The sequence below is a fragment of the Perca flavescens genome, chromosome 16, assembly GCF_004354835.1.
Source record: "Perca flavescens isolate YP-PL-M2 chromosome 16, PFLA_1.0, whole genome shotgun sequence".
In the NCBI taxonomy this organism is placed as follows: Eukaryota; Metazoa; Chordata; class Actinopteri; order Perciformes; family Percidae; genus Perca; species Perca flavescens.
In genome coordinates this window covers 19,449,505-19,477,199 of record NC_041346.1, presented here as the reverse complement: position 1 = coordinate 19,477,199, position 27,695 = coordinate 19,449,505, and the positions used below count along the sequence as shown (strand labels likewise).

The following is a 27,695-nucleotide window of genomic DNA, read 5'->3' as shown; positions in this document are numbered from 1 at the left end:
TCTTTACAGAGATTAAGATTTAAATAAAGAACAAATAATACACATCAAAGAAGCTGTCTCTTGAAACATATTGTTAGCCAGGAAAAAAACATGGCTATGGACCCAAAACATCCATGAAACATCATGTGTAAGTGGATCGGAAGCAATCACAGGAACTTTGATTGTACTGTGGAAGATGGCGAGATGCCTCTTTTATGTCCTTTTCTCCCAAAGAGGAAATGAAGAGGCTCTCCAGTCAGACACACTGACACAGCCAGTGAGACACATAGACTGCAATATAAGTCAAGCCAGACATACAGATTGATATGCCAGGAGTACAACGAAAGTCCCTCACCAGATTCACAGAAACAGGCCAGGCCAGAGAAGCAGATGCTGCTGCACAGAAGCTACAATACACTTCCAATCAGTTCCTTTGCCAGCAGCTGGCTTGAAAGAGCCAGACAAAGCACCTCCCTGACTTAAGAGAGTTGCAACAACAGGGATGACCACATTTTTTTGTCATGCTCAGCTTAACCCGGAGGAGAGCCAGCCAGTTTGTGTACTTGTTGTAGTACCCACAAATGAAAATATAGGCATTTTACACATTAGAAAATTATTGATGAATTCTGAAAACTCCCACTATCTTGGATGTGGTATCAGTAATCTGTCTACCAGTAATCTACAAAGCAAACAGTATATTTAGTTGTGGTTTCCATTATACTTACCTTGTGTATGCAGAAATGATCATTTATAAATGTTAAAGCATGATAATGGCAACCTCTACTGAAAACATGGCAGTGAGAACTCCAAGTTAGTTAGGCAAAGGGAAACTGTAAAAAACGATCATACGGTATGTAGGAGGTGGGATTTATTCCTAAGCTTTGGGTTTCTCCAGGGTTGGGGAACAAACACTGACTGGTGATCAGTGTGACCAGGACCAAATCTAACATCATCTCTTTGTCTAAAGGCAGGGTGAAGTTTATTCTGAGGTACAAGCATGCCACTAACCTTTTTGGTCTTGACAGTGGATTGGCAGCAGTCTCCTCCGTCATAGTTACAGAAGGCTCTGTTGTTGACCGAATCACAGTAGTTGTCTCCCATGAATGGCTATACCAGAGACATCAGAGAGACCGTGTAATTAGTGAAAAACACTGAACGGGAAAAGAGCCACCTTTAAACTGGTTGATTATGGTTAAAAGGTGAATTAACAAAGATGCTTGTTCTAGTAGTACTTTCCTCTTGAGCATGTCAGGGCCTTTAGAGGTCTCTGGATAATTTTGCTGATGAATCTCATACAGTCATTTCCCTCATCTTTCAACATGACTTTTTAAGCCCTTTGTAGGGCAGAATTGTAAATCAAACTGAGGACACGATAAACTATTCACTTTACTAAACACTCCAATAAGGTGATTTATTAGGTCAGCCCCACCCTCTCTACTGTTTCTACTAATCAGGTTATCCAATTGGCCTAAACTGAGTAGATGATATCATTCTTCCATGATGGGAAGAGGAATTCTTTCACATGTTGTATTTTGTAGATTTATATAGCCAAGTGACAAGAGATTCAGTCTTCACTTACAGTACAGGTTGGTCTGAGTGTTTTACTTGTCCAACCTCTGTGAAATCCATTGTCTGTCCAACTCCATTGGCTAAGCACAGTGAATACAATTTTATGAAACTTTTGGAGGCTATTAAGACTGAGATTCAAATGATTTCAAGCTAACTGATCTTTCTTTGGGTGTGTTCTTTGTGTGATGGGGGGTAATGTGCATAGACAAGCATGTCCATGTGTATGTTTTGTGTTATTTTCATGCTTGTATGAATGTGAATGTATCACCATGAAAGTGAAACAAATTGTAATGTTGGCCACGTTGAATGTCTACATTCAAATTTGGTAACATATATTATTGGACACATTTCTCATCACTTTTGGTTTGGGATCAAGGAAGGTGAAAGGATCGTATCATAGATGAGACTATTATTCCACAAACACAAAAACAAAAATCTAAATAAGGTTGAGCCCTTACCTCACATCCTTTGATACAGTGGAGCAATTCTGGGTGTGGATACCATTTCAGTCCCATTGTACAGACTATACTCTGAAAGGTAAAACAAAAGTTGAGGTGAGGTTTATATAACTGAGAAATACTGGTGCTTTTAGTGGTTTGGTTAATTTCCCTTATGTGCAGCATTTGAACAGCTAAAGTCACATTTCTTAGCCACACGCATGCACACGTGCACACACACACGCTCGCACACACAAACGCCCGCACGCGCGCACACACACACACACACACACACACACACACACACACACACACACACAGCAAAATGCTGCTACACATGGAGACTTTCATCGTGAGTCCTTATTTGATTTACACTGACCTTTTTTCACCTCAGAACAAGGCAGAATAAGTAGATTTTAACAAGATACAACACTTTTTTTTTCATAACTAAATCATGGCACCAGGGGCGAAAAGAGCTGAGAGAGAGAGAGAGAGAAATATATTTGCAGAATGTGTGGAATTCCATCCTGTCCTCCCACTGTGCTCTTCATTGAAATGCAACAGAAAACATTAGTGTCGAGGGGAAGTTGGCAGCATTGTAGATAGAATGCATGCCTGCAGGTACCTGAAAATGCATGTGTTCCCATAACTCTGAATTGGCATGTGTGCCTGTGCTGTGTGGCTATGTCTTCGTATAGAGTGTGTGTGTATATGTGTGTGTGTGTGTGTGTGTGTGTGTGTGTGTGTGTGTGTGTGTGTGTGTGTGTGACCCAGACTTGGATAGTAGTGTGCATGATCAAAAGTGTCATCAACATCAAAGGACTGTCTGACCTTAGATGGTCAATTTCTCAGAACCCTGTGTCCCAATATCTCCAAAAGTTGACGTGCTTTTCTGTTGCTGCAAACTAAGGTATTTTTCATTTCAGTGCTGTCAGCAAATCAATGCAAAAAAACAAAGATAGGCATTGGAGGTGGTGAAAGAACAACACAGCATAGGAGGACAACTGAGAGCTGTGGGAGTAACAATTCTACTACTGTATAGCAGAATGCAGGGACGTCTGCGTATGCATTTGTATTCAGTGATGAGTAGTGGTTAGTTGCTATATGGTGGAAGATAAAGCACATTATTTACTATAACTATTGTACTTTTACTCTCTTTTTCATGTGCTCTGCTATGATGATGTCATCCACTTCTTCTCTTCCCCTCTCTCTCATTTTCTCTCACTCTTTTTTTCCTCTCTCAGCAAGGTCGTAAATCATGATAATCCATGATCGTGGCCTGGTCTCACCCCTCACTACGTATAGGATCCTCACCCTGTGAAGCCTCCCCGGGGCGCTGATACCACATAAAAATAGATCCCTATCTCAGCACCACCACCGACGAGGTCATGTCATGTAGAAAATGACTAATTCCACAGCTAGCCCGACAGGGTAATTTTGCTGATAGAGGGGGAGGAGGGTGCTGGGCGCGCAGAATTGTTAGTTATAGAGGGGCAGGAAAAAGAAGAGGAGAAGGTGGAGGTATGGAAGAAGGAGATGATTCTAAGTGGGTCACACTAAGAACCAAACTACAACTAGTTTAAAGGCAATAAATCAACATCACGTATTAAGGTGGCCAACATTAACCTCCAACTCATCAAAGTAGAACTAGAAAGTGCATTTGGGGATTTCAATCTGAATCTAGAAACTGTATGACGAATCCCAACGTAAAGTGGAGTTATGTCTCCTCCAACTTACTACACACCTACTGTAACTACAACCCTAAGCCATTGTCACACCAACCCCTCCTGTTCTTGTTTCTTAATATCATTTCATGATAGTCCTGTGCATTCCTTGTATATTATATCTCAGCCAAATGTGTCTGTTCTGCTTAACCCTTGGTTATTTATTGCAATTCCTGTTGCATCTAGTTTTCTGCTGCTAGAATTAAATGGGCAACACTCTCAAGGTGGACCATAAAGGATCCCTTAGACTTTGACATAAGTGTAATTGCCAATGTAACGTGCTACAAATGACTATATTTAGCAAATTTCTGTCTGCTCATCATTGGGGATGTTTGAGATCATTTCGATAACTATTGGAAAAGGTGTATCTTATGTGCTTGTGTGTGTGTGTGTTTGTACTCTAAAATTAGTCTATTTGGAATCTATCGGTTGATAGGTAGTGGCTTAGCAAAAGACATGGCACATGCTTGAGTGCACACTACAAGCAAAAACTCTTCCTCCTCCAACCTCCTAATAGTGTGCATGTCTGAAACCCTCACCCCACCACCCTCACTTCTCTGACTTCTCTTATGCTATCCACTGCCCCAAACAGCATAGCCTCAGGTCTCAAATTACAACTGAGCACAAATCATATCAATTACACAAAATCCATGAAAAACAGATCATTTCACGTCCACGTGGCCCAAGCCACCCCTCTATACCGACATCCACCACAAAAAAACTGCTGACTCAGTGTGACTCTGAAACAAAAACAAAAGGAGTTGTAGGAAAAATATACAGTGAGAAATACAATGTGTTCCTTTACTCAGCCATGGCTATTCTTTTCTCTTTCTCTTTACAAAACTTGATGCTATTTAGTTAGATCTTTCTTTGACTCTACAAATGAAATGACATTAAGCTGACAACAACATTTAAAACAAAATGCAGATCACTGACATTAATCAAGTTAAAAGGAGACACACACACACACACACACACACACACACACACACACACACACACACACACACACACACACACACACACACACACACACACACACAAATACAAACCATAGACCTCTTGACCCCACCCACAAGCCTTATAAAATCCTAAATTACAGCATGGGGGTGTGGTGTCACTCAGTGGTACTCCCACAGGGACAAGGTGTACAGTTCTGTGTTTAATGACCTTCCCCAAAATTACCTCTAACCCCTGTATTTTGATATCTGCCAGTTTATGCAAACAACACTTAATCAGTAACGTCTGTAGCTGTGAGTTACTGTATATCTAAATTAAATGAGGTCATTAACCATTGATAGGTTTATTTCTGAAAATTACAGTTATTAGTGATGACAATTTGATAAGGTTTTACAAATTGGTTACAATGGTAGTGGCAGTGGAGGTGTTTTTGTTTTGTTACGTTATTTCACTACGGGTTATTTCTGGTTAACAGATACATAGGAAATGAAATGCTACAAATGTCAGTGTAGGAACAACACTTAGTTCCCAAAGATGTTTTGCATCTTATTATTTCTCCAAAAAGGTAGTTATAATGTCATATTGAGGACATGGATGCAAGAGGGCGGCAAAATGTTTTCACAATTCCGATTAAAAATAGGACACAAATGTTTGAAGGGTTGCCATGCTGGCATTTTGCATTGTGAGTAATAGACCCAGGATGTAGACACTATACGTGAAATTCCTTACAGGAGAGTTGTGGATCGCAGAACTTTGTGAAGTGCGTCTGTCAGAGCTGTGAGGTGGACACAATCACACATACAAACTTACCTTGACTTTGTGCGGGTTCCTCCAGTGTTCTTTAAGTACACTTTCTACGGTCATGTTGCTTGGGAGGATCACCACGTCGCTGTTACCCTCTCTGCACGTCAACTCACACTCCTCACCTGTGTGTGTGTGTAAACAAGAGAGAAACTGAAAAACAAAACCAATAAAAGTATGCACAAACAACACCTAGATTAAAAGGCACTTCCCCCCCCTTCACTTTCAAATGATTATGACATTGTATGATTTTCAAAGTGCTAGGTTACATTACAGTGATTTAGACATTTTGTTGACTTTCATTAAGATCGAATTAAAACTATTATAAACAGTGCAAAATGAAAAGGAATGAGTATTGTGAGCAAACAAGAATAATAGCATTAGCATTGTGAGTAATGCAAACAATGAAAGATGGCATCAGCAGTAAGAAAACTGAATTGTTATTATACAACAGTATATTTGTGCATACAGACCTATGCCGTGTCCTCGCTTGCATGAGTACTGTAGGCTATAATGGAGGTTTTGAGGTAAAGAACACTGGCCTTTGCTGTGTTGGCATAGCCGGAACGACCCTGTCCAGTTTCCATCCTTTCTACAGCGGATCACATTGGACCCTGCACCCTGAAAATAACACATATATTGACAGGCAAACAATTACACACAAATATTGACACGCAAATTCTAGCAGGCCAAGGACATTGAGATGGCATCCCGTTGCAAGGGGGGAAATACAATCCAATTTTTATCAGGCATCCAACCCACAACGCCTTAGAGGCAGAACAGATTAAAAGGTGTATACATTTCAAAAGTCTGTGGCAGTAGGACTATTCTGGAAATCAATAGCAATCTTATTAGCATGGCTTCAAATTGAGTAGGGCTAAGGGAGACAGGGAGAGAAACAGGCCAGGAGGGACAAGGGTTCAGACAGTGAGGGCAGTGTACAAAGAAACTTCATCTATCATGAGTACATTTTACCTATGTGGTATTAGATAAGATTATGTTGACAATAATGGGTTTTAAACAAACAATATTTAAACAAACATGAAAAGAACTGCATTGTGAAGGGCCTTGGTGCAAAACATCCAACAAATACAAATGCTTCTAATGGATTATACAGTATTTATTTTGATTATATTATTCACTACTGCTATGTACAGTATGTGGCCTAAAATTGATCAACAGTGAGGATGCAAAGACAGGAGAAAAAAGAAAGAATGTCTACTTTTTATATACATGACATAAATAAGTTAAACATATAGGTATAGCAAGAATAGAAAGAGAGGAAAGAGATGGACAGACCTGCTTGCATGGAGCGTGCAGCAGCCTCACCGTATGGGCAGAGCCTCCTGTGGCGGCGTTAGCAGTATTACCGGCAGGATCAGAGCAGTTGAGTCTGCAGACACTGTCAAAGCGGAAGCCATCAGTACAGTGATAGGAGCCGTGGAAGATTGGAGGTGGTGGATCACAAGTCACTGGCTCGCATGCCCCCTCTAGCCAGCTGCCATCCTCTGTGCACTGGCGCCTAAATGAACGCCTAAAGGGAATGGGAAAGATTAACATTTAGGGCTTTGTTTAACTTTAGCAAGGTTTTTATATATATATATATATATATATATATATATATATATATATATATATATATATATATATATATAATTTAAATTTTTTACATTTACTTTAAATGGAATGGATTCCAAAATGTACCTTAAATTGGAAGGGTTGCAAAGGTCGGAAAATGTCCATACAATTTCCAGAGGAAGTAAAGCTCGGGAATTTTTGCACAATTTCAATTTAAAAAGTGTATTTTTTAAGAGTGAACTTAATTGGGGGGGGGACTACATGCTTTCATGTAAGTTTTGATTTTATTACAGGAGTAACTATATTTCATATTGTATACTTAATATTATTATATTTAGAGATGCCCTGATTGATCGCCCGCCAATCTACCGATATTCTAAATAAAAAAGTATGTGCATACAACCTGCGCAGATAACCCCTATTTTGCCATTATTCCCATGAATTCCTTTGGAAAGTTTCCACCTTGAATATTCATGGAATGTAGCAACCAGACGCGTAACTATCGGTAAGCAGGGTAAGCGGTGCTTACGGGCCCGGACCAATCAGGGGCCTGCATCACTGGAAGATATTGATTGACAGCCGGGGGCCCCCTATTGCATTTTCATTACTCACGACAATCCCAGCAGTATACATTTTAACGTCAATGTACGCTGTAACGGTTTTTCACTATAAAGTCACTGAAGCGGCTGCTGTTTCAATACTGTCTGCTCTCTGCAGCGGGCTGCTCCATTTCCCCCGCGACTGACACGCACATATACGCACATATACACACACACACACACACACACAAACAAACATACACGGTGGATGCAGGAAAAAACGCAGATGAGACAACACAATGACCTAAATTGAGGACAGCTACGCTCGTTATTGTAAGTGCAATGATAAGTTAAAGTCCAATAAGTACTTTATCAAACCGTATGAATGTGTGTGTGTGTGGCCAGGACAGGAAATTAACTAACAATGTAAAGATCAACAAGCCACTGAGAGTGACATTTATGTTCATATTTGATTAATTCTATAAATTATTTTTTCAGCCATTTTCATATTATGCCAACATTTGCAGCATACTGAGCCTTTTTGGTAAGGTTCCTAGGAAATCTCAGCCCAGAGTAATTAATTAATAGTAATAATTATTATTCTCCCCAAAACAAGTTTCCTTTTTATTTTTTAAGAACTTAAAAAAATTGCAACTTTTTTTGCAACTTTCACTGTCTTCTGCAACTTCATTGCAACAAGTATACAAAAGACATCGCAACTTTTATCGCAAATCTTTTATAAAAGCTCCTGTGAAATCAGGCATTTTGGGCTGCAACAATCTCAAAAAAAGGCCGCAAAATCCTGGAAGGACTGCCCTTGTGTGTTTTTTCATGTGTTATGGTGCGCATTCACCAGTGTTTTTTTATTGTTGTTGTGGTGCGCGTAGGCTACTCCTGATTTTATCAGTCATCTCATCTCTTATATGCTGTGTCTCTATGATCCTATCCTGTCCTATTCATGGTAGCCTACTCGTGGACATTGCGCCGTCATCACGTGCTGTAGTAGGGGGGCCCGCCTTGATAATCCTGCATAGGGGCCCGGTGTTGGCTCGTTACGCCACTGGTAGCAACCCTATGAAGAACCAACAAAATCAACAACAACTGTTTCTGTTTCTTGCTTTACCTCTTAGGTTTGTTGGTGACATGGTAGCCTGGCTTGCACTTGTACTTGCAGAGGGTGCCCACATTGAGGCCAGTCTCGTTGCAGCGCTTGGTCTGCAGCACAGCATTGGGTACAGGAGGAGGGGCTGGGCAGCGAAGCTCACAAAGAGCCTCCGGGAAGGACCAGAGGCCATCTTCTAGGCAGGTAAGAGTGTTGTTTGTACCTGATGAAAAAAAGGAGAAAGGGGTAGATGAAAAATGAAAATTCAGAGTAGTTTAGTGCATTTGAATGAAAAATGATAAATTAAAAATGAACGGATGAAAATATGTAGATTGAGAAAAGAATATTGACAATAAAGTGAAAGTAAACTGAAATGAAAATGATTCATTTTAAAATCCCATAATCCTGATTTTCTGTTATTCCGATCTGTATGTTATGATGTTTTGTATTGTAAAATCTATGATATTGCTAGTGGCATTATTGTTTAAAAGTTGAAAATAATACATATGCATCAAATACCATTTATTCCTGAAAAATATAGAATTAATCATCTGTTAACCTTTAACAATAAAATGTACTTTAATCTAATCTCATGTACCCTAAAGATAATGGCCTGGAAATATGTATCTCTGCATGCATGTCTGCATGCTCCAGTATGCATCTCACCTACGAGCTGGGCAGGTTCTCGACACTGAAAGGTGCTCTTTTTGCCGTAGGTGGTGCCCTCAGGGAAGTTGAAATGGGCAGGATGAACATGGTATTTGTCTGGCAGACCACAGTCCACAGGCTCACAGGACACCTGTTTGTTCCACTTCCCATTTGCACAGGTTATAGTCACTGAAGAGTCTGACTAGAAAATAAGACAAAATATCAAGTGAGTGTCAGATAGAGACAGATACATGGATTGCAGGCCTATTCTGGAGTAGGCTATATGCGAAGTGTGCTTTGACACAAACATTTATTGGCACATTAATGTGACAGATTGATGTCCCACACACATCCAATTAATGTTAACCTTACAAAAATGACATCAGTAATACAGCACTCACTCCAACAAAGTCTCCAAACAGTGTGTAACCTAACAAAGCTTTATCAGTCTTAGTTTACTCACTGTATGTCAATAAGCCTCACAGGCTACCCTGCAGCTCAAGTACTGTAACTGCTGATAGCATTTGTAAGTCAAGTCATGCCATTCAGACAACTGATATCCAACAACTGCACAATCAGCCCTAACACAAAACAGATTGACTTTGGTGGAAGTGTGACAACACATGCAGAGAGAGAATCTTCCAGAACTGGAATACCAACACTGTTTATGTATCCACTCTCTGAGTTTCTGTGTAATCATGATACTAAGAAAATGGTTAGATTCACTGAAAAGTTTGACATATGACTTTTGCACCAAACAATATTATATGTAGTAATCAATCAATTTGCTGTTAGGTGTGTAAGGTGGGAAACAATGAAAATGCACAAACAATGTAAAATGTAGCATATCAGTTTTGCAGACATGCTTTTTTCTTAAGTTAGCTAATTAATTGTAAAAAATGTAATTAAATGTGCTGCATGGCTTAGTGATTGACAGTAGTCGACTATGCAGTTGCCGGTGAACAGAAAAAAACTACTTTTTCAGTGCTTCTTCCTGTGCAAGCTTCTCAAAATCAAGGTAGACTGTCTCACATTTTCAAACGTACAAAGTGCATCCTGTGCGACTGGGTCCTTAAATGTTCTTGGAATGTGGGAGGAAACTGGAGAACCCAGAGGAAATCCACACATGGGGAGAACATGAAAAATCTGCAAAAAACAGACTCAGGCCAGGAATCAAACCCAGCAGTGGTAACACCAGTACTATGACAAAGACTAGCTCAATTCTACAGCACGATATAGTAGCTAGTATAATAAATTAACATCTGTTCCATTCACATTATGAACCTATCAGAGAATAGCCCCTGATTAGAAACAGCAGCCATTCAGGTTACTGCTGAAGGAGCTTTGACCTAGCAAGGTCTGACTGAGAGGCTTGTAAAGGCCACATCTTGCATTGTCACCATTACATAAAAAAATGGTAATCTCTTGTTCCGGACTTTTTTTTCACCAGAAAGGTTTCCTGAACTTAGGTCTATTTCCTTTTAGAAATAGCTCTGATTCCTGTAAATTATTTGGCATGTGGTATGATATTTTCAGAGATGAGACCAAAATGCAAAGTCACTGCATCATCCAAACCTCAACTGTTTTCATCCTCTTCCATTGAATAGCACCATGTAATGCAACAGGAATGCTTAAATTGATAGCAGAAAATATCACAACAAAGCTGTGAAAGCTCAATCATTTAGACATTTTCCCTTTTAGAACAAATAAAGGGAAACCTGTGTTTTTACCATAAATACTCTACCCCTGTTTTGGTTGACCTTAATTATCCACATCTTTTTAAAGAGTGGCCAAACTTTAAGGCCACACAAGCTGGACTCTGTAAGCATTACATATCTTTTGCTTCATAACCTTCTCTCTGTTCCCATGTATTTCTATCTTTCATCTTGATCCCATTATATGATACTGCATAACAGTATCAAGTTCCCTCAAAATAAATAAGCTCCATTCATATTTGGATATCCAACAAAGTAACATATGCATCGCATGTGAGTGCCTGATGAAAAATAACTGGGTGCAGAGTTGAATGAGTCAATCATGATGGGAGGTTGTGAACAAAGTCTGCATGGAAGAAATGTGGAAAGATCTATTTAGTGTTAATGTGCTGACTGTAAATATGTGTGCAAATAGAATGATAAGTAAGTTTGTGAAATGGGTGTATGCGTGTGTTAAGTTGAAAGTTTTGCCCTTTTTAAAACGTGTGTTAAAGTCTGGTTTATACACAAACACGGATGCACGCAAACACACACACACAAACACATTCACATTTACGTACATCTGTCATGAGTTGTTTTTGCATTTTTTCAAGCATGTATCCCCAAGTGTGTAAGTGTATAAAGGGCTGTATGTCTGTGTGTAAATGTGTGGGAATTTTCCTTCCTGTAAAAACTTTACAGCTGACTATTTCTCTTCCAGAAGCGATTTTAACAATCATCAAGCCAAACAGACTAACAGACAAATGAACTGACAGACTGACAGCCTCTTTCTTAATCTTAGGGGTTTGCCTCATTTCGGATGGCACACAAACACATTAACATGAAGAAAAAAGTATGGTAATATCACACAGTTTTATATAGATAGGTAGAGTTATTTCAGTATTGCTTAGAAGTGGAATTCAGTATATGGAATATACACACTTTCTGGTAGAAAAACTCAACAGTAGCACAAATGATTGTGGACAAGAATGTGTTCAGAACAGTAATTTGCTGCTGGGGTGTGGGTGTACTTAGAATCTAACAGTACTCAGAAGCAGACGTTCTTCTAAGTACATAAAATTCTAGGAGCGTTAACTTTTTTGTTAAATGATAACCACGTTAGCCTAGACAGAGCAGATTTTAATGGATCACATGGGTGGGCTATATAGCGTTGACCACTCTTCTCTGCAAAACAGCATGCTAAAATTTGTATTCATATGCTCGCCCAATCAGGAGGAGCTTTGCTACATCACCGGGTACATGCCATACAAATCCTAACTCAGCATCTACAAAGTCAGCAACTTAAGGAGCAACAGGGTTACAATGTTAAAGGGCTCCGGCTGTGCTTTAAAAGCTAGAATTACAATACACCGCCTTTACTCTCATTCATATTTCGCTTAAAGGCTTACTAGAGTGAAGTCCAATGCAGGTATCTGCTGCTGCTCTGGCACTATCAGGACACAATAGGACTCACAACAGCAGAAAAGCAAGGTTCTTCCATGAGGTAAAGGACATGTAAAATACAAGTACAAAGTACAAAAATAGACCTTAAAATCACAGTGAAAAAGAGGTTATGGGGCCTTTAGCTTCTGTAATAAGACATATTCTTGCGTGAAACCAATATGTGGTTGGCAAGAGTGATTTAAAACAGTTAAATGTTTAACACATATTTAGCACGTAACAAGAGATAAATGAACAATTGACACCGGGACATAGTTTTAGAATTTGGACATTTTTTTTAATTTCTTTTATTTAAAGTCCTTGAAAACTTGGTTTCAAATCCTAATTATTTTTCTTGAACATTAAATACATGTAGTCATGAATAAATAAGCAACAATCATGTTATACCAAAACATCCATAGGTATAGGTATAGGTATTATTAATGTGAACACATTAAGTTGATTTAAGTTATAGTTTATTAATTCCCATGGTGATATTTGTGCTCTGCATTTGACTCATCCTACTAGCTGCAGCGCAGCACCTCCGGATCAAATCCAGCAATCAAGCCAGTGCCTTCATGAAGGTCAAAGGCAAGAATATTTCTAATACAGTACCTTACATGCATCCTTTGGAATGGGAGGAAACTAGAGCACCCACAGAAAAGCCATGCATGAGAACATCATGACATGTGCATTCAGGTGCCCATAAAACATGCACATGAAAGTCTTTCTTTAGCTGAGTTGGCTGACTGCCTACTTGAATAATTATAAACAAAATAATATGTTGATATGGCTTTTAATGGCCCTTAAATTTATATTGGATATAACGGCTCAAATTATACCAGAAGTTATTTCTCAATGTGTGTAACATTTTCCTCACTGCTTTGATAAGACCCGGAGAGTGTTTTGGTCATTAAAAGAAAGTGGATGGGAGATCATTTAGTGGGCAGGAAATGGTGGTTTGATGGGCTTGTTCTGTGTTCTATGGTGGACAGTTTTAACGCATATAGAGCCTGTTAAAGGAAAAGCCTATTTTAAACAAAAAGTCTTTTTCAGTGCCAGCACTTAGTGTTCCCTAAACATTTCAAAGAGAGAAAACAGACAGCAATAAAACACACAAATCAAGCAAGTGAAGGAAACAGATTTGCTCTGAAGATAGCATTATCTAAGAAGGTGGTGTTCCCAGAACCACTTTGACATCACTGGAACAAGAATGTAATTGGCTAATGAAAGGAGACAAGATTGTGCTTCACGCTGCACTTTTCAACCTTAGTGTGGAGTTGTGTGTCTTTTTAAACATGTGTGGCTGAAAAAAAGAAGGAAATACATAAATTAAGAGTTGTACATTGAAGGGATACAGAATATCTGAGGTAAAGGTGTTTTTGTATTTCATTTTGCTACATTTTTGTTGTTTTTAAATGGAGTTTTCAACTATCATCTTACGTGATGGGAGAGATGTCGAAAATGATGGTTTGCAGTGATTGGACAAAAACAACTTTGGTTTATAGTAAATGATGCCCAGTGAGACTCTTTCTGTGTTCCAACTTACAAAGGCTTTCGGGAGGAGAATTCTACTGCAACTGGAGGGACGCACAACTTGTGAAAAAAATTCTGGATTTCACTCTTTAAGGATAAAAGACTGGACGTAAAATGGATCAACAAGCTTAGAAGGCACTTCTGCAATGGCAAACAGGGTTTGGATTCTATTATGCTAATTATAAACATGAGCATCAACTTTATTTTGTACACTGAGCTCATTGATTTACTTGTCCTTACTAACATTACATGGCTGAGCTTAAAGTGACTTTGGAGCTGAGGGAAATGATTTTGTCATTTTTTGCAGAGCATCATTTATTAAAATGTACAGCAAAATGCTAATTTGGAATTAAACCAACAAAACTGGCCAGATGTCTTTTAATGGAATGAATGGATGCGAAAAGTTATTCATAAATAACAGGTCATCTAAATACCTTTGAACTGTCATTCATCATTTGTGGCAAACCTTTCAAAGTCCAAAAACTGATATTTGGCACTGGCCTACTTTGTTTTCTATTATCTCATGTCCCCCCTTCACTCCACTTTCCTGCCTCTCCCTCTCTGAAAAGAATATTTCATAACTAAATTAATTGGCATTGATTAATAGCAACAGAAGTGCACTGTCAATCAAAATCTAATGCAATTAGAAGTTTGAGCACCCAGCCCAGTTCTTCAGACTCATTAGTCCACAAGGTTAGCGCAGCCTCTTGGTCCCTGTTGCCAGTGCCCTCTCAGTCAGCCTGACGTGGGTTTACCTGCCGATTTAACTGCAACTGATGAACCACCTTCACAGCCAAATTTGAAGGCATTTCCTTGCACTGAATGGAAAATCTAGGTGCTTCGTATTAAAGTGGTATGGACAGTTTTCTTGGTTCGAATACAGTGTGAAATGTATGTAATGTGTGTGTAAAATGTGCATTTTCCCAGCGGAACGAACGGCCCATTTGCGAGAGAGGGGTTTGTGGACTGAAGCACCTACATCAAGCATGCGAAAAACACCACACAAGCAAGCCCCACTATGTTTAACTGGACATTTTTCAAAGCTACAGGACCAAGCAAACTGCAGGCCAGGAAAAATGCAGATGCTCTCAATAAAGGAACATTTATAGAATTGTCCAGTTAATATCCCAATATGATCCACAGATCCAAAATCATCCAGACAAGCTTCCCAGAAACTGAACTTTGATGAGCCCAGATGTTTAAAATGAGCTGCTGGAGACAGCCGCCTCCTTGATGTTGCGCAAGTAGAAGTCCGTGAAACACCAGGCACCTATTATGCCCTTATGGCAGACAAATATAAGGATGAGTCAAAGCGTGACCTTGTAGCTGTTTGTGTGATATAGTTCACACAGGAAAAATTAAAAACAGGCAGTCATGTTCATGGACACAAGTGACATGAACATATAAATTACTACAACTTGACCCATATCTGTGCGTTGGCTTCAATTTCGACCGGGCCTCCGTTATGTCAGAAAACAAGGAAGGTGAGCATGTGATTCTAAAACAAACTTTTCTTTGAACCGTGTATGTCCACTGTAATTCTCACAGACTGAATTTGGTCTGTGCCACATCAAAGGTGTCTGGGCACGTTAGCACATTCTTTGATACACTAAACAATATACAGTTTTATGACAGGCAGCAGCAGACACCCAAGGTTTGGGAAAGCGCAACAAGAGCTCCATCCAGGACGCCCATGCTTGTAACTTGAGCAATCCATAGACATGCGCTGGAGCTCCAAATCCAGAGCAGTGAGCAAAATACTGATGTAGGCTACTCAACGTAATATTAGAAGTACTTGCTGAGTGTGCTGAAAGCAGCAGTCAAACAAAGGTTGAGGCACAGTCCCCTTTTTGTTGAAATACAAACAAAAAAGTTCAAGAAATTTATTTCGGATGAGCGTTTTTGCCAACATTGTCAGTCTCTGATGGCATCGCCCTAATTGAAGGACTAAAAGAGAACTTTGCTCAGTTCAGAGACAATTCACAGTGTGATTTGGAACAACAACGTGATGCAGAAAAAGCAAATCACGAGCTGGGACATCACAGCTGGTACCAGAGGGAGAAGGCTCCTGGCAAGACTTGTGGGATATGTGGTCACAACTAGTTTGGGTAAAGCAACAAGTGTAAAAAATTATGATGATACAGCTGAAATGCTATACTTGACAGACAGCTGGCAGATCTGGACAATCATTTCCAGGAAGATCAGGATAGAATAATGAGGGCAGCAGCAACTTTTCTCCCGCAGTTTAAGACATTTGCACAGAATGTGTCTCTGCGGATCCTGTGTGATCACTATCACATCTCGGTTGAGGATGCTGAATTATCAGTATTATTTGACCAACTGCATCGGAAAGTAGCCAATTGGCTGGAATTTCCACCCCTCATGGAAGTATTAGACATTTGTGCCCCTGACATTTTTCCAAATCTCAACAAACTACTTCAATTCATTTTCACTACTTCATATTTTCCCGTAAAGGGATTTCATTTCACGTTAAGTAATGGTGTGTTGTGTATAAGCCGTATAGGCCAGATTGTTTATTTGAAATGAGTTGCTAATTTTTTCAAACAGAAGCAAAATTTCTACCAGATTTCATTGTATGCGGTTGATTTAATAGAAATTAATGAGTGTGTTGTTTTTTCTTAATTTAAACAATGCTCGGCGGGGTGTTTCCTTCCTTGTACTGCTGATTTGTGTAAACAAACAACTGCTTGCTTTGCTGTTATTCGTGAGCTGACCATGGTACTGAAGCAACAATGGCTGTACTAAATGCACAAGGGATATGTTACAGTATGTGTGTGATTACTGTGTGATGTATGCTATGTCATGCAGTATGTGAACACCTTTTCTACTGTTTGGGTTTATGTTTAGTTGCCACTTTGTGCAGTAAAATGGTTAATTAACAGTGTTGTGCACTGTAGAGCTGACGTTCTGTCGGTGCTAGTATATATAAGCCTGAATAAGATATAATACACAGGTTTTTGTCTATACTGTTGTGTACAGCCTTTATAGACTAGGCACTGTTGGTTGAGCATGTTGTATAGGCAGTGTTTTGCTGTTATTGCCTTTGTAATGCAGAACATTGCTAAAAACAATAGTCACTGTTTTTTCATTTTGTCTGTATGTTGTCTTTTTTTCTACTTCTAAGATTTTATAAGCCTTTTTTTCCTGGGAAAAGATGGCCCACCCACTTTTGTACTGGCCCACCCAAAATACAGTTTCTGCGTACGCCACTGGTGTGAATAAGGCCATTTATTGGAAGATAGAGGGACAGCTGAACGACTTTGCGGTTTTAGAAACCCTCCAATTATGACGAGTTACAGATCCTGGCAACAGCCATGTGAAAGATGGGAGAAAGAACACATTGTTAAGGTCAGAATTCTGACGGAATACAAAAAAATCCCCCTACCCCCTCTTTCACTCAGTAAAACTCTTCTCTCTGCCTCACAAACACACACACATATACAGGTCCAGACTAAAATACACATAAAAACAAAATATACCTTGTTCTCTAAACCTCCCATCTCTCTGAGGGAACATTAATAGATTGTCTTGCAGACTTCTTTACAGAGCAGGGGAGAAGGATAGAGCAGTTATATGGCCTTTACAGCAACTTGGCTACAATTCAAAAGGTTTACAATGCAATGTCAACTACCCTGTTTGTTTGTTTACTTGTGGTGTGCATGCATCTGTGTGTATACTGTATCTGTCCACATCTGTGTCCTGTTTATTCAGGAGATTGTCTGTACTTTACTGTATGTGTGTTGGTATCGACATGGAAGCATTTAATGTGTGCTGCTGTGAGGGAGCGGTAGCAAATCTCTGCCATTTAACAGAGACTTCAATGTGTGCGAAATGAGCAGGAATTGAGCGAGGGAGGGAGAAGGAGCAGACACTATGCGATGATGTCATCGTCCCGGTGGAGTAGCGATACAAAGTGACTGTTTGAGGTGATGGTGCAGCATTCTCAGCAAGAGACTAAACACTATTATGTCTGTGCTTGTACGGAAAATGTGTGTGTGTGTGTGCGTGCGTGCGTGTTTGTAGCAAGCCAGCAAAAGGAGGAGACTGGGGCGTCTCCACTCCTCAGTGCAGCACTCATCTACCTGGATGTTCATGATGTCATCCTCCCTGGAGGCTTGCTGTGCCAAGCCTAGTTTTTGCAGGTGACAAAATAAATGCAGATAGAGAGGAGAGCAAAAAGAAAGTGTGTTTGCACTTCTCTCTTATGGCCATTTGTGTACTTGAGTTTGCATACATTTTCATGTGTGCATTCAAAAATGCATGTTTCCACGAATGTTCCCATATGCTGTAGAAATGCTTTTGCACTTAAGCGTTTGCATGTGTACCTTTTATGCATTCATGTGCCTCTTGTGCACTGAGCTCTTTGACTGCCTGTGTGTGTTTAAACATATGTGTAGCAGTGTATTTACCTGGCTTTTGATGATGTCATCATCCTGGTGGATTTGCAGGACATATCCAGAGTTGCAGTAGATGGTGCAGCGGTCTCCATTGTAGAAGTGGCGGCCAGGGCTACTGCACTTGAGCTCTGCATTGCGGATTAAGGGTTCCTGGCAGTCGATGGCTTCGCACGAATAATGTACACAACTACGAGGGAGCGTGTGTGTGGGGGGGATGGGGGGTTGGTAAAAGAAAGTGAGAGAGGAAGAGAGACAGAGAAAAAGAAACTAAAAACCACATTTAAAGTCACAACCAAAGTAACATTTGTGTATGAAATAACACAGCAGACACTCAAACATGGAAGCAGTCACACATTTGCTCACAAACAGAAAAGCCACGCATTGAGTCAACCACATCCATCCATCAATGACTGCTTAACATATCAAATCAATAAACCACATGGAGAAAGGCCTGCCATATTTGCTGCACATGAAAGGGTTGTCTGTATGTGCACACACACGGCAGAGTGTAGTTTGTGAATTAAGAGCAACAGGATATATTATGTGCAGGCTAAAATCGCAGCGTTTGGCCACAGCTTTATGTTGGTAGCCTGATGGAGAAGGCATTTAATCAAGGCACCTTTTTACAATAGTCCACATTCTACAGTATACTGTTTCCTTATGAAGTCAATGGGGAAAGAGGGAAAGGTATGGGGTCACAGAGAGAGAATGAAAGAAAATACAGGTCTGGAGAAACAGTGTCAAACTCAGTCCTGCAAGAATGGAATCTCTAATTTGCTATTTTCATTTATTTGTTTTCCTGCAGACAGAATCGTATTATTCCATAAAGGTGCTGTAGGTAGGATTGCAAAGATCCAGGACTTAGCCAAAAAATTTGAACATCGACAACTTCCCAGTCCCTCCCCCCTTCCTGCTAAAGCCCAAAACGGTCTCCTAAGCCCCTCCCCGCACAAAGGCGTGTGCATGAGCAGTGATTGACACGCAGTTAGACACCCCCCCTGGCCCTGATTGGTGCATCTGAACTGGGAGCCTACAGGCTGTAGGTGGTGCCAGAGGAGCTGGATTTTTTTAAAATTACCTCTTTCATGTAGTTCTACTCGAACATAGGGTCAGTTTCAGCAAATATGACAGAAATTTTCAGTTTTATAAGTCTTACCTACTGCAACTCCGTCATTTTTCTATCTCAGTGCCCCTCCCACTATAACACTTGTATTAAAGGAAATAAAAGTTATAGGAAAATAAACATTATAAGTTTAGAATTAAAATGCTAATTCCAACAAGATGCTAAGATGAGCAGGTGAAGACTGTTTATGAAGCACAAGAGTAGCATTCCCTTATGTCAAGGCTTTTTGAGGACAAACTGAAGCCTAGAAGCCTCTTCTGTGGCCACTTTGGCTTGGAACAAAATCTCCTGAATCTCTCTGGAATTTCTGACATAAATTACAATTAACTACCTGTAAAACTATCCTCCTCCCCTGCAAATGAGAAGTACAGCATACAGCACAATAGAATAGTATGACAAAAAGAAGATGAAAATTAAAAAAAACAGAACCCCAACAATTCTTAACGTAAGTGGTGATAAGTGAGAAGAAAATAGTACAAAAAAGAGAAAAGGGAAAACATACATGTGCATGTGTTTGCAGAGAAGCATGGAACATAAAACTGAGTCATGTTAATAGCTCCTGTTGTTAACAACTCAGGGAAAAAGGGATGTGGTGTTTTGTGGAGGCATAAGTATTACGGGAAATGTGCTGCTCAGCCCAGGAGAATGACAGAGTGAAAGTGGGAGCAGGAGGCACAGAAAGGGGAGAATTCAGAAGAAGGAGATGGCAAACAGTTAGAGGGAAAGGAAGATGACCTGAAAGTAAAGGATGAGAAGACAGCATGGGATAACATACAGTATGATGAAGGGGAGGGGAAATGTGGAAAAGCAGGGGGAACGGGAATAAGGAGGAAGTGAAGACGGAATGAGGTTAAATGAAGAAGACATTTGGAAAGTGGGTATAGACGACAGAATGCAGATGATAACTTGGAGTCCGTTGAATAGAAGAAACAGATCAATGACATAAAAAGACAATGAGGCCAAGCCAGGATTCTTTACTGATGTTGTAAAGACAGACTGGTAAATAATAACGGATTATAAAACTATAATCATAATATTCACTTTGTAGCGTGTTCAAGTCAAAACTTCTAAAGAGAAGATGGCATTTCTGGTTGACTTGCCATCATAAAAAAACAGTTTTCAAGAGCCTCTGGAAATTAGATGAAGTGGAGACAATATGAAAGAAAGGAAAGTTACAGAGAACTATAGGAGAAAGCAACTGTGTGTTTACGGTAACAAACAATTTCCTGGCTGGTGCAGATACACAGCAGTTTTAATCTATTTAGGTGCTCTTGGATGTCTCACTGGCACACAAAAGCCACAAACAGCTCTATCTCTCTGCACAGACCCCCGACAATCCATTATTTGTGTTTATTAGCGCATTTCTTGTTGAAAGGGTTGTGGGAGCATCATCAGTATGAATTGTCTCATGCATGACAGTGGTGTGGAAATTGGCAAATTGTGACTCCTTGTGTGTGTGTGTGTGTGTGGTCTGGTTTAACTATGTTTGTGAGGAGGGACTTGACGTCATATGGTTACTAGTTCAAATTAAAGGTGCTGGAGACTCAAAAACTGGGAATTTGTAGCTAAATAGGTGTTAACTGTTATTTTGTGTACATGTAAAGAGATCTTAGAAATGTTAAAGGTGTTTTACATATATTTGATTATCTTTATTTCCTGTTTCAGATTCCAGGTTTTCAGCTGTTAAGAATCGTTTTGTCACACACAAAACATGTTTCCAAATATGGAATACTGCTCGACCCTGGGCAGCACTTAATGCCTGATTGATGACAGGTAATTTAGTTAATTAACTAGTTAGAGTTGTAAAAATAGTGAGTGACAACGTCAATGTAGTGCTGATCAATGCAAAAGAATTATTACAGGAAAAACATATCCATTTTGGCAGGACTTTTCAAAGAAAAAGGCTATTTGTATGCAGTGTGCACTTTAGCCGAACTCAATACAAACTGTGGTGGTAAACAAGATTTAGTGCTGGAGGCAGCAGCGGCTCTATTGTTGGAAATTTGCAGAGCTGAGCAACAGGTCCAAATTAATTACAAATTTCCAGTGATATTATATTTTTTCCCTGAGGGTGTTTTACTGTTATAGCTGTAGCTTTGGGCAAACCTCTAACATTAAACAGCTTGTTGGCATCATTAATTAACGCATTCATCTCCCTCTCTCTGGCTCAAATATGCACACACAAACACAGCTCTTAGCATCTCTTGTCTCTTCTCTTCTTGTGTGTAGTCTTCACTACAAACACTTTCACACCTTGCCTGAAAGACTGGAACTCTTTCACTAACAATTCATATTTATTTACTTCTCAATATATTTAATTCTACTGCTACCACTTCTGTCTTCTCTGTCTGTCTATCCTGGAAGAGGGATCCCTCCTCGGTCCTTCTTTTGTGGGTTGCGTAGTCTTTATCCTGACTGTGTCGACTGTTGTCCAACTATAAAGCGCTCTGATTTTGACAGTAAAATACAGAACTTATTTTGCCATTCATGGGGTTTTTTATATTGAATAATTTGGTCCTTTGAACGCATTTCTCATGTGTATTCTTACTACAGCGTTTAGTAAAAAGAAACTAATAGAATGGCTCTTGCCATCTTTGTGTATCAAGTTCCATGAAAAGAGTCTGAATAATCTATGGTGATTTTTAAGTACATCACATTCCGTGTTGGTACTTTGTAACACGTTACAGTAACTCTGTAACTCAGTAACTGTTACTTTTGGCAGTAACTGGTGCTCTTAAGACATTATTTTTAAATTAAGTAACTAAATTCCCATTACTGAAAGGCTTGTTACTTTGTTATTACCTCTGCCAGGCATAAGCAAGGGCATCATGCATTCAGTCATGTCTGACATGTCTGTAGCTAATCGCATACTACAGGACCCATCAAAATCTATTTTATTGACTACTTTATTTTATACCGTAATTGACTGCAAAATTTACAAAGGCATTCAGTGTATGTTAATTCCTGTTGGCAAGCACATTTCCATGTCATGTTGACCAAAAGGTTGCCCAGTGTAGGCCTATTGTCATCATGAGTTAACCGGCAAAGGCACTTCAGCAGCTGGCTGACATTATTGAATGTTTTGACGACCACCACAACCACGAGAGGTCTTTAAGCATATGGTCATAAATGTGCACAAAAAATATCAGATTGATAGGTCCAGTAGTATGCCAGATTAGCTACAGACAGACAGACAGACAAATACGCACACGCACACAACCGAACGCATGATCCCGGCAGAGATAATAACAACAGTACTGATATGAAAGCTATAGGCACATTACCAAGCATTTCAAAGTAGACATTTAAAAAGTAACTTAAAAGTTAGCTGTCACAGTTACAGATTACACTTGGTACTCCCATGTATACCTTTGTAGAGATTTGGAAAAAACATGACTCCAAATCAAGTCTCCTGTACCTTTAAGTCGAAAGATTGTGCAAGTTGTTTATGTGTATCTGTGTGTGGCTGCATGCTTGTTTGCACATACTTGAATGATTTCATGTGCATGTCTTTGGTTATGATGTGTGGGAAACATGCAGGCCTCATATTGTTATCCATTTCCCTTTTTCTTAGCCTCACCTCTGGCCTGTGGGGTTGTAGATCTCATTGCTCTGGCAACCACTTATCGTGATAGGGTCGAAGGACTGGAAGGAGCGCAGGCCTACTCCGGAGAGGGCCACAAGGCGAGAGGCAAACATGACCAGGATAGCCTTGGTGTGGTAGAAGGCCACTGACAGGTCATGGCTCACTGGGATCACCAAAGGGTTGGTGCGGCAGCTGAGACGCCACTCACCTGTGAAAAGGATATTGGGTATGGTGAAGAGACAAAAGAAAGATGTATTGGGATTGAGGTGGGGGAAGTAGGGGATAGAAGCAGAGAACAGAAGGAATCAGAGTGGCAGATGTTAATCAAACCTTAAAAGTGAATTAGGAGAGAAGAAAAGGCTGGAAGAGGGGTTTAAACAGCATGCTGGTGTTGAAAGAGTGATACAGTGTTGCGCATGTGGTGACATGCACTTGAGGGGGCTTCACTCTACATGATATCTGCTCAGCTATAACAAGCTCTAGTTAGTTACAGTAGGTAAAGCTCCTTTGGGCTCAGCTTTCCACTCAGTCATATTTAGAAATCTGACACTGGAGGTGAATCAAGTGGGTTGCAATTTAAAAGTACAAAAGACAGTTCTCACCTAGACTATGGATGCCCTCCTTGGTGTCCACCAGCTGCACAGTGATGTTACACTGAGTCTGGTCAAGGTAGCCAGTACCATCAGCAGCCAGATGTATAATCACTGCTGCTGCCACCATGGGATGAGAAAAGTGGGCCTGAATGAAGGAAAACAAAAAGTTAAGTACACATGTTTAATAACTGGAATCTACTGTGTCCTCTTTCTTAGTACTAGCTAGAGTTTTTCCCTTAGTTTTTTCCTAATTAGAATTATGTTTCATGCATCATATGCAATGTCAAATTGGTGCATAATTCTTCATTACATTACATTTAGCTGACGCTTTTATGCAAAGCAACTTACAATTGATATATATGTCAGAGGTTGCACACCTCTGGAGCAACTAGGGGTTAAGCGTCTTGCTCAGGGACACATTGTTTGATGCATTGCAGTGGGATTCAAACCCAGCTTTCCCACACCAAAAGTGTGTGACATATCCACTGGGCCATCATCACCACTTCAGCTTTTGCTTTTGTTTTTCAAGTTGCCACCATTATGATGCAATGTTGTTATAATGCACTGCATGGTGTTTCAGATAGGTCTTACCTTGAGCCAATAGTTAGGATAGCCCCAGGTTGGCTCATGAGCCTCACTACAGGGGAACCATGCATACTGGGACACTCCATCTGATAGATCAAACACCTTGGACTGACAAGTCTAGGGAAACATAAGAGAAAAAGAAGGAAGGTGGGTATTTTTGGATTTCCTTGCACTGCAGCTGGATTCTCACGATATCATGAGATCACGTGAGAATTGCGTGGTTGCGAGATCACACAAAAATCCATTTATTTAGGTTTCAAGTAACTCGCTTGTATCCTAACCGCAGTGTTTCCAACCAATTAGCATCTTGTGAGGAGCTACTGGCAGCTACAGGCATGGTGTGTGTGACAACATGGAGAGGAGACTGTTCGTTCAAAACAACAAAGCTATGATGATAACAATGATAACATGCTAAAATTAAATAGTGAGCATAAGCTAAGTAGCTAACTAACTTGTATTACTGTATACACATATACGAAACAGCTTCAGTTTGGTTACTGTCTTGGCTATAAATACAGTGACCCCTGTCAGCTGTTTGGGCTGACATGCAGCTGACATGCATTGAATTGCATGAATTGTGCATTGTGCAGTACTGTTTTTTGTGTCTTGTCAACAAACCTGTCATGTGCCACATGCCCAATGTCTCTCTCTTCTACTTGTCTTTATTTCTGCCTTGAAGTCTCTGTGTGTTTTTTGAGTACTCACCTTTGCTGGCTTGTTAAACCCTGTCATGCCACACCTGCCCACTAGAAGCCCTCAGAGAGTTTTCATGATCCCATGCAGCACTGAATTAGTCACCTGTGTTACACAGCTGTACTGCATTTACTCAGACTCTAATCCCTTTACATCCAGATTTTTACTGATCTTTTTGATGAGATAAAAAAGTAATATATTTTTTGTATAACTTTGCAATGTGATGATAAGAATCAGCAACACGGAAATGAAATACTGTACCTTGAAGCAGCTGTGTAATGTAGGTAATGTAAGACAGAATAGAGTGAACAATCTGACATTTCAATCTGACAAAATGGTGATATTGATTAATACTGCTTAAAAATACTGTATTCTGTCAATTGATATGATAAATGGCAATCAAACTGTCAAGAGTGCAATTTAAGTGAACTCTGACATGCGTAATAAAGAGACTTGGTGTATTCCCAGAGGCTGTTGAATATGGCACTGGGTGAAAATGCCACTAACACCTTTTTCACGGCAGACATGTTGACATGCCATAGTAGGAAAAGCACAGGTGTATTCAAAATCATTAATGTTGGCTGCATTCCACTTAGGAGAGGCCCTGGTATTGTGCATGCTGACTCACTAAAATAGCTTACTGGGACACTTGATGGAATTGAGCCATCATTAAGGTTATCAATTTCAGCTGTGCTTTTCCTACTATAACAAGTCAAAATGTCTGCTGTGAAAAAGGTCCATGCGACCAGAGATCTGTCTTACCACAGAGGAAAGTGGGGGGTTTGTAAGTTATGGTGATACCACCAAATATCCAAGCCAAAACAGCTCAGGCATGGTGATTGGTTACTCAACCTCTCACTTTAGCACTCTGTCATCCTATCGGAAACAGTGATAACGGTAGGGCAGAGCTTCAAAAGGACAAGGAATACAACTGAATAAAAAATAGCACTAGTATCCAGTCATCGTAAATTCTGCAATGACAAAGTCACCTCATTATTGTGGCTTAGTTGACATACAGAAAAAAGGACCCTCTCTATGATTTGTGTAACACAAATTATCACCCATGTGGGATAGGGAGAAAACAGGGATGAGATGATGCGAACAGTCATTATGATTAAAAGGAAGAAAAAGCGGCAGAGAGACAGAAAAAGATGATGGACACATCGCTAAAAGACTATCGAGTAATACATAACACAGCCAAAGGGGAGCGAGGGCACATACCCAAGGACGGTGAGTTTCGCCCGCTGCCCTGAGCTAGTGAAATGAGACACCAGTAACATGAGAGTTTTGCTAGAGAGGCTACTGTAAGATTCCGCCACCGTGGAAAGCTGGCCAGACCAGCTATCTGTCTATATATCTGTCCCCTGGATCTGTTGACATGACCTTTCTGCTCAGAGCTGAAGTGGCAGAAATAAGAAATGCAGGTGACATACACCTGAGATCAGTTGCCATGAGACTGTTTCCCAACTTTAGTGCAGCTGCGTAGATCTCCTTTTTGTAAATGAAATAGATACAATAACTAAATTGAAGGTTAATTTTACTTTGGTAAGTGCAAGGGCTTCCCAGAGCCCAACTCTGATGTTGGTCTGAGCTTGAGTTAACCAACCAATTAAAAGCTGCTAATGAATTGGAGTCAAGAGGAGCTAGTTTCCATTGCTACCCTTCTGACAGGGAAGATGACAAATCCCTTTCCACATGCAAACTGATGACTTATCTATGTAAACACAGGTGGCACTAGCTACTGCCCTCATTCTTTCCCCCTCATCTCCTGGTGTCCTTTTCTAACAACCTACTGTTCGAGACTCAAGCAAACACCCCCATAAAGCACCAAACCAGTGGGAGGCAATGCACAAGTCTCCCATGGCTCATTACACTTCCTCCACCCTCCTCCCCATGCAATGGCAAGAGTCAAAGGACTCTAAATAGATTTGTCATTGATTTAATTTAGTCATTAAAAGAGGGGGTAAGGGTGGTGATAGTAATACACGTTTACACCCATCCAGGACTCAACCGAGCAAAGCTACTTTGTTTCCACACATTCTGATTTTAACCATTCATCCATCCATCCATTCATCAATACCCACTTATCCTTTCAGGGTCAAAACGGTCTGGGCCAACACACATTGGGTGAGAGGCTGGGAACACCCTGGACAAGTTGCCAGTCTATCACAGGGCTGACACATAGAGACAGACAATTATTCTCACTCACTTGTACACCTACAGGGAAATTAGAGTCACCAATTAACCTAACCCACAAGCCTTGGGCTGGAGGAAGAAATCAGAGCACCTGATGGAAGCCCATGCAAGTATGGGAAAAACATGCAAATTGCAGAGGCCAGCCAACCAGCCAGCCAGCTCTAGAGGCGAGCTTTCAAATTTTATTAGTTTTAATTTTACTTTTAATCTTTTGGTTATGTGTGAGGCTATCTTAGTTGTCAACATGAATCTACAGGCTCAGGTCCATGATCCCAAAAATAAATCCTTTGTAACAATGTTAAACCTAGCAAACCTTTTTTATTAGAACTTCAGCCATGCTCCTTCTCCTACATGTGTCAGAAGTTTTCTTTAAATGTTTAATCTTTGCGTACACCGCTTACAGTTGTGGACTTTGTAATCAGGTTAATTCATCTTCCTTTATGTTCAAATGTTGAGATCTATTTGAAACAAAATAAATTGCTATCCTTGTAAAA

General features: G+C 40.1%; 1 protein-coding gene across 2 annotated transcripts in view; it reads right to left on the bottom strand.

The window, feature by feature from the left end:
• The window catches only part of pappaa (pregnancy-associated plasma protein A, pappalysin 1a), a 91,114-nt gene that overhangs the window by 16,648 nt on the left and 46,771 nt on the right, over nt 1–27,695 (bottom strand). The window contains exons 11-21 of one of the 2 annotated variants that reach the window (XM_028602483.1): nt 24,319–24,429; nt 23,737–23,872; nt 23,129–23,342; nt 18,438–18,612; nt 9,356–9,539; nt 8,711–8,912; nt 6,770–7,004; nt 5,944–6,091; nt 5,480–5,595; nt 2,007–2,078; nt 988–1,086 (exon numbers count right to left, since the gene is read on the bottom strand). In XM_028602483.1, coding sequence (XP_028458284.1) covers nt 988–1,086; nt 2,007–2,078; nt 5,480–5,595; nt 5,944–6,091; nt 6,770–7,004; nt 8,711–8,912; nt 9,356–9,539; nt 18,438–18,612; nt 23,129–23,342; nt 23,737–23,872; nt 24,319–24,429 — 1,692 coding nt within the window. The remainder of the gene's footprint in view (nt 1–987; nt 1,087–2,006; nt 2,079–5,479; nt 5,596–5,943; nt 6,092–6,769; nt 7,005–8,710; nt 8,913–9,355; nt 9,540–18,437; nt 18,613–23,128; nt 23,343–23,736; nt 23,873–24,318; nt 24,430–27,695) is intronic. The other variant, XM_028602484.1, reaches the window with a different exon arrangement.